Raw genomic sequence first — 8,251 nt, 5'->3', positions numbered from 1 at the left:
GGGCTTTCCTTCTTAATGTGTTTGAGCCAATCAGTTCTGTTGTGACAAGGTAGGGGTGATATACAGAAGATAGCCCTATTTGGTTAGAGACCAAGCCCATATTATGGCAAGAACCTCTCAAATATGCAAAGAGAATATGACAATCCATCATTACGTTAAGACATGAAGGTCAGTCAATGCTGCACATTTCAAGAACTTTGAACGTTTCAAGTGCAGTCGTAAAAACAATCAAGCGCTGTGATGAAACTGTCTCTCATGCGGACCGCCACAGGAAAGGAAGACCCAGAGTTACCTCTGCTGCAGAGGATAAGTTCATTAGAGTTACCAGACTCAGAAATTGCAGCCAAAAAAAATGCTTCACAGAGTTCAAATAACAGACACATCTCAACATCAACTGTTCAGAGGAGACTGAGTGAATCAGGCCTTCGTGGTTGAATTGCTGCAAAGAAACCACTACTAAAGGACACCAATAATAAGAAGAGACTTGCTTGGTCCAACAAAACACGAGCAATAGACATTAGACCGATAGAAATCTGTCAATTGGTCTGATGAGTCCAAATTTGAGATTTTTGGTTCCAACAAGCCGTGTCTTTGTGAGACGCGGAGTAGGTGAACAGATGATCTCTGCATGTTTTGTTCCCACTGTGAGGCATGGAGGAGGAGGTGTGATGGTGTGGGGGTGCTTTGCTGGTGACACTGTCGGGGATTTAATTAGAATTCAGGACACACTTAACCAACATGGTTACCACAGCATTCTGCCGCAATACGCCATCCCATCAGTTTTGCACTTAGTGGGACTGTCATTTGTTTTTCAACAGGACAATGACACAACACACCTCCAGGCTGTGTAAGGGCTACTTGGAGGAGAGTAATGGAGTGCTAGATCAGATGACCTGGCCTCCACAATCACCTGACCTCAACCCAATTGCGATGGTTTAGTATGAGTTGGCTACAGTTTCAACTGTTCTGCCTTATTATTATACGACCATGCTGGTCATTTATGAACATTTGAACATCTTGGCCATGTTCTGTTATAATCTCCACCCGGCACAGCCAGAAGAGGACTGGCCACCCCACATATGCTCTCTCTAATTCTCTCTTTCTTTCTCTCTCTCGGAGGACCTGAGCCCTAGGACCATGCCCCAGGACTACCTGACATGATGACTCCTTGCTGTCCCCATTCCACCTGGCCGTGCTGCTGCTCCAGTTTCAACTGTTCTGCCTTATTATTATTCGACCATGCTGGTCATTTATGAACATTTTAACATCTTGGCCATGTTCTGTTATAATCTCCACCCAGCACAGCCAGAAGAGGACTGGCCACCCCACATAGCCTGGTTCCTCTCTAGGTTTCTTCCTAGGTTTTGGCCTTTCTAGGGAGTTTTTCCACCGTGCTTCTACACCTGCATTGCTTGCTGTTTGGGGTTCTAGGCTGGGTTTCTGTACAGCACTTTGAGATATCAGCTGATGTACGAAGGGCTATATAAATAAATTTGATTCGATTTGACCGCGAGTGAAGGAAAAGCAGCCAACAAGTGCTCAGCATATGTGGGAATTTCTACATAACTGTTGGAAAATCATTCCAATATTCTGCCTTACAAAGCAAAAAGGCAGTAATTACTCAGATTGGAACTGAGAAAAAATACTTTTATTTTCCTTTGTTTCACAGTAACTTTCTGTAGTTCCTGCTAACAAAAAACAAAACAATAGGCAGGATACTTGTCCACATGATTAAGCATGTATTTAATGTAGCAAAAAAGACATTAACTAATTTGACCAAATGAGCAGTTACTGCCTTCACTATTATTCTACAATGTAGAAAATAGTAAAAAAATAAAGAAAAACTCTTGAATGAGTAGGTGTGTCCAAACCTTTGACTGGTACTGTGTATACAGTGGGGAGAACAAGTATTTGATACACTGCCGATTTTGCAGGTTTCCCCACTTACAAAGCATGTAGAGGTCTGTCATTTTTATCATAGGTAACCTTCAACTGTGAGAGACGGAATCTAAAACAAAAATCCAGAAAATCACATTGTATGATTTTTAAGTAATTCATTTGCATTTTATTGCATGACATAAGTATTTGATCACCTACCAACCAGTAAGAATTCTGGCTCTCACAGACCTGTTAGTTTTTCTTTAAGAAGCACTCCTGTTCTCCACTCATTACCTGTATTAACTGAACTCGTTACCTGTATAAAAGACACCTGTCCACACACTCAATCAAACAGACTCCAACCTCTCAACAATGGCCAAGACCAGAGACCTGTGTAAGGACATCAGGGTGAAAAATTGTAGACCTGCACAAGGCTGAGATGGGCTACAGAACAATAGGCAAGGTAAGGAGGCAACAACTGTTGGCACAATTATTAGAAAATGGAAGAAGTCCAAGATGACGGTCAATCACCCTCGGTCTGGGGCTCCATGCAAGATCTCACCTCGTGGGGCATCAATGATCATGATGAAGGTGAGGGATCAGCCAGAACTACACTGCAGGACCTGGTCAAAGACCTGAAGAGAGCTGGGACCACAGTATCAAAGAAAACCATTAGTAACACACTACGCCATCATGGATTAAAATCCTGCAGCGCACGCAAGGTCCCCCTGCTCAAGCCAGCGCATGTCCAGGCCCGTCTGAAGTTTGCCAATGACCATCTGGATGATCCAGAGGAGGAATGGGAGAAGGTCGTGTGGTCTGATGAGACAAAAATAGAGCTTTTTGGTCTAAACTCCACTCGCCGTGTTTGGAGTAAGAAGAAGGATGAGTACAACCCCAAGAACACCATGCCAACCGTGAAGCATAGAGGTGGAAACATCATTCTTTGGGGATGCTTTTCTGCAAAGGGGACAGGACGACTTCACCGTATTGAGGGGAGGATGGATGGGGCCATGTATCGCGAGATCTTGGCCAACCACCTACTTCCCTCAGTAAGAGCATTTGAAGATGGGTCATGGCTGGGTCTTCCAGCATGACAACAACCCGAAACACACAGCCAGGGCAACTAAGGAGTGCTCCGTAAGAAGCATCTCAAGGTCCTGGAGTGGCCTAGCCAGTCTCCAGACCTGAACCCAATAGAAAATCTTTGGAGGGAGCTGAAAGTCCGTATTGCCCAGCGTCAGCCCCGAAACCTGAAGGATCTGGAGAAGGTCTGTATGGAGGAGTGGGCCAGAATCCCTGCTTCAGTGTGTGCAAAGCTGGTCAAGAACTACAGGAATCGTATGATCTCTGTAATTGCAAACAAATGATTCTGTACCAAATATTAAGTTCTGCTTTTCTGATGCATCAAATACTTATGTCATGCAATAAAATGCTAATTAATTACTTAAAAATCATACAATGTGATTTTCTGGATTTTTGTTTTAGATTCCATCTCTCACAGTTGAAGTGTACCTGTGATAAACATTACAGACCTCTACATGCTTTGTAAGTATGAAAACCTGCAAAATCGACAGTGTATCAAATACTTGTTCTCCCCACTGTATATTTATATATACTGTACCACTTGGCAGTATGTACATCTTGTTGTTTTATTCCTTTTGCTTATTTTCCGAATAACTGTAATATGTAAATATTGTTTCGTTCCTGGAAGCTGTTGCCGTAGTGATAACCAACAGATACCTGTGTATATATATACAGGTATTTGCATTTGTTCCTTATTCCTCATCTCTAAATGTGTGAATTGTACACTCTTAAAAAAAGGTCCTATATGGAACCTAAATGGCTTCTTTTGCCTTCCCCATAGGAGAACCCTTTGAAGAACCCCTTTGGGTTCCATGTAGGACCTTTTCCACAGAGGGTTCTACATGCAACCCAAAAGGGTTCTATATTGAACCAAAAAGGGTTCTCTCTGGAACAAAAAAAGAGTTATCCTATGGGGACAGCCGAAAAAACCTCTTTGAACCCTTGTGTATCATGTAAATTTGATGAAGCCAACAATGCAATCAACCAAATAGAGCTAGTGCATTCATGCTGTATATACCATATAGGTGTGACTTTCTCTCAGACTGTCGCTGTGTCAGTGACATCCATTCCGTCTGGACTGTGTTGAATGGGTGTTAGTGGCAGAGACAGTCCCTCCTGCCCCAGTCCATGCTCCTGATCCTGCCTCTGCCCCTGTCTCAGGCCCTGGCAGCTGTGTGTCCCTGCATTGGCTCTACTCTCCTCCAACATGGCACTAGTCCACAGCCCCTTGAAGACTCTGTTGAGCCCCACCTTAGAGAGCCACAGGCAACATAGAAGGTTCCGTAAGGCTGAGCGAAACTCTGGGCTGTGGCAGTAGATGATGGGGTTGAGGCCTGAGTTCAGGTAGCCTAGCCAGTTGAGCAGAATAAAAACGTCCCTGGTGGGGATATCTGGGTCAAACACCTTGATGATGTTGGACACAAAAAAGGGCAACCAGCACAGAGTAAAGGTCCCCATGATGATCCCCAGGGTCTTGATGGCTTTGTGTTCCTTTAGGACAGTTACCCGAGTGTGCCTGCGGCCCTGGCTTCTCCACTGTATGGAGTCGAAAATGAAGCTGCTCCCAGCCCTGCCGTTGTTCCCAGTCCTGTTCATGCTCCCAGCTCTGCCAGTGGTGCTCCCAGCCCTGCCAGTGATACTACCAGTGGGACTCACAGCCCTGCCAGTGATGCTCCCATCCCTGCCATTGGGACTCCCAGGGCTGACTATTTGACACTCTGATGGGGGGATGTCACACCAATTGAGGAAACGCAGCTTGTTTTCATTCATAAGCCTGACCTGCCGTGTGGCGATGAGGAAGACTCTGCTGTAGATGAAGATCATGATCAGCAGGGGGACGTAGAAGGACACAACAGAGGACACGATGGCGTATGGCATGTTGGTGATGAAGTCACAGCAGTGTGGCTCCTCGTAGCACTGCATGCTCCCGGTGTCGTTATGAGCACGCCACGACTGGCTCATGATTGGGACTATAGAGATGAGGGCTGCCACACTCCACACCACACACACCATGAGCCACGCCTGACGTTTCCCAAGCAGAGACTGGTACCTGAGAGGCTGTGTGATGGCGATATAGCGATCCACAGCGATGGTGCACAGCGTCTCAATGCTGGCTGTCACACAGAGGACATCCATGGATGTCCAGAGCTCACAGGCTGTGCCGCTAAGGAGCCAGTCCCCCGTCACCACTAGGGAGGCCCCCAGAGGCTGCACCAGGCAGCCCATGATAAGGTCAGCACAGGCCAGGGAGATGACAAAGATGTTGGTGGTGGTCTGGAGGTGGAGGGTGCGGGCGATGGTGAGGATGACCAGTAGGTTGCCAGCAACCGTCACGAAGATAATTACCACCAGAACAGGCATCACCAATGGTTCAGCCGGAGGGTGGTACGATCCAGAACTGTGGTTGTTCATACTCTACACAGTCAGTCAGAAGACCACTAAGAAAGCCCTGAAGGACACGAGAGGGAATCATTTAATCACATGTTAAGTGATTGCTCAGTTTCTAGTTAGCAGGTCAAACAGGTGAAATAAAAGCATGCAGTCTGTTCCTCAATAGCTTCTCTCTCACTCTCCTAATCCACTTTCAGTTCTTTCAGAGTATTACATTATATTCTTGAAGTGATATGATTTTGATGAGCAAAGTGCATAATATGCTTGCACCATAGCACTTTGACTAGGTGGAATCCAGATTTGATGGCTTGATCATCAAGACAAAGGAAAATAAGGAGAAGTTTGTCAAACTGCAGCAGCTCACAGCAGACAAGTTAGATCTGCCGCAAAATGTCTTCTCCACTGTTGGACCTTGTTCAGTTTTTTTCTTGACAAAGAGAACAACAATAGCAAGACAAAAAGCAAGGTTTGGATCATCCAAAAGCGTCCTAAATAAATAATGCTTATAAGGAAACTTAGTACCTCCAATTCTTTTTTTAATTTCAATTTATTAAACTCAAGCATTTTAATATGTACACTGTATATCTGTTTTCTACTGACTCTATTATAGATGATTAATTATGATGAATTAACTTTTATAAAATAAACTAATAAGCCAATAATAACAACTCTATCAGTAGAGAAAAGTGATTACATCACAACAACCATACCTGAGTGAAGGTGCTCTCGGAGAGTTTGTTTGTTGGTTTGATGTCACCTTGGTGGTGGACATAATAAAAAAACAGTCCCACTTCAAAACATTCAACAAGTTATGATCTCTGGTACGGAAGTTGCTCATGCAGAGCAGCCTTCTTGCTCATCTCTCTCCATGCACATGCAGTGTGACCTAAATGTATCTTGCAGAGCCAACTCTGTGGTTTTGTCTATTGCAAAAGGGCTTCTCTTATTTTTGCTTTCTGTGTGACAGATGAAACATCTAAGTCTTCACCAGTTTTCCCCTGGTATAAGCTGATGCTATAGGTTGACAGTCTTCAGAAACTTCAGATAGCAAACTGATGATTCTTCCCATTTTCTTCTGCCTTGGCTTTTGGAGACTGACTTCTGTTCCATGGAACTTTTATATGCCTTAACTTTTATATTATATCCAGTCCACCAGTGTGCGGTTCAGGTTCAGGCTGTGGATAAACTTTCCACACAGACCATTTCAAATCAAATTTATTTATAAAGCTGTTTTAACATCAGCAGATGTCACAAAGTGCTTATACAGAAACCCAGCCTAAAACCCCAAATGCAGAAGCATGGTGGCTAGGAAAAACTCCCTAGAAAGGCAGGAACCTAGGAAGAAACCTAGAGAGGAACCAGGCTCTGAGGGGTGGCCAGTGCCCTTCTGGCTGTGTAAGGGGAGAGACAGAACCCAGGCACACCATTTTCACTGACCCTTTAACCCTTATCTTAAGAGTTCAGACTTTTCCCCCCTCAGACCTCACGGTGACTGAAAAACTTAAATTGAAGATAGTTTTATTTTTTTCTGATGGTATTGACCTTATAATCTCATGTGAATTCAATGACCATAGCTATTCACATCTCATCATGGGGTTAAGCTGCAGTGACGTTAAATTAGGCAGCAGTTCTCAGTGCAGAGAAAATCTTGCATTTTGTCTTCTTAATCTTTTGAATAGACTAGAGTCAGAGCATGTCTCCTCTGTGGAGGAATTCAAATCAAGTGTTTGCCTGTCTGGCTTCCCTTTCTGAGACATGTTTGTCTTAGTGGTAATTGTACCCCGACATGGAACACCAACCTGGGTATCCATCACCTGGTATAAAGATGGACGTACAGTATCGACCCCATATTGTGTGAAGTGGAGACACGACATGGTGTAATTAGTGCTGGTTAACACTGGATCATCCAGCTGCAGACCCCAAACCCTGTTGGAAATGTGTTGTTCTGGCTGTTTGTGTCAACAGGATGTTGACTGTAGGTGTGATAGGGTGGTGGTCTGATCAGGATCATTACAATAGCCTGTATAACAGCCTGGACTTGGAACTTGATATATAGGAACCTCACAGAACACTAAAACCCAGGTATGATTCAAAACAACCCAAACAAAACACAAAATTCCCATTGAGCTTTGGCATTGTGAAAACAAACCACAAAATATGCTTATAGAATGAAGTTAACTAGATGCGTGTACTGATGAAATTCCTGTTAAATTCCCAACAAGGCTGTGTACTTGTACAAAAGCTTGTATTCAAGACAATGTACCATATAGAATGATGCAACTGTTTCCAAAGTCATGCAGTTTAATATTTTAACAGTATAAGGTCTCTCTTCTCAGAGCCAGTGAAGTGATCCACCAACTGTAAAGCTTATGGAATAATCTTTAGTTTAGACCCAACAAATAAACTACAAATTATGTTTCCAGCCACCTAAGATTTCCCGAAACAGAGAAGCTGCATTTAGATCAATCTTAACTCGTTCCTGAGTTTATCCCACACCAGAGAATGGTAACGGCGCCACCCCATGGTTTTAACAGGTACTACCACATCTTCCCTTATAAAGGATTCAACATTTCAGAGTTTGATTCTCACAACTCTCTGTGATTAGGCTGTAGGCGTATGAGGGCCTGGGTGAAATGATTAACTACATAGTCTGATTTGGAAGGAAATTAAGAATCATCCAAAAAAGTCAAATGACTCAGAGCTGACTCAACAAACGAGCCATTCAAACAAATGAATTAAACGGACTTCAATCAGTCAGAGATGAAAATGTCCTTCTGCTGAGACAGAGGTGGAAGGCAGAGGTCAATAAGGTCCATATATTATGCTTCCTGAGATGTGTGGCAACAGCTCTCTCTCTCTAAACAACATGAATTAAAGCTGAAGCAGGGGATCAATA

At 43.8% G+C, this 8,251-nt stretch overlaps 1 protein-coding gene across 1 annotated transcript; it reads right to left on the bottom strand.

Annotated features, from left to right (window-relative positions):
* Window positions 1-1,626: 1,626 nt before the first annotated feature.
* On the bottom strand, window positions 1,627-8,117 carry LOC118375823 (beta-3 adrenergic receptor-like). The gene is made up of 2 exons (XM_035762430.2): window positions 6,066-8,117; window positions 1,627-5,413 (listed from the first exon to the last, which is right to left on the bottom strand). The coding sequence occupies exon 2, from the start codon at window positions 5,374-5,376 to the stop codon at window positions 4,003-4,005; it is 1,374 nt and encodes a 457-aa protein (XP_035618323.1). The 5' UTR covers window positions 5,377-5,413; window positions 6,066-8,117; the 3' UTR covers window positions 1,627-4,002.
* Window positions 8,118-8,251: the final 134 nt, after the last annotated feature.

This window comes from Oncorhynchus keta, chromosome 12 (genome assembly GCF_023373465.1).
Source record: "Oncorhynchus keta strain PuntledgeMale-10-30-2019 chromosome 12, Oket_V2, whole genome shotgun sequence".
NCBI lineage: Eukaryota > Metazoa > Chordata > Actinopteri > Salmoniformes > Salmonidae > Oncorhynchus > Oncorhynchus keta.
Note: the sequence above shows the minus strand (reverse complement) of the source record. Positions and strands in the feature narration are given on the sequence as shown.

Excerpts from the sequence above, each read along its gene's own strand:
- LOC118375823 (XM_035762430.2), bottom strand. The coding sequence starts at position 5,376 with ATGAACAACCACAGTTCTGGATCGTACCACCCTCCGGCTGAACCATTG.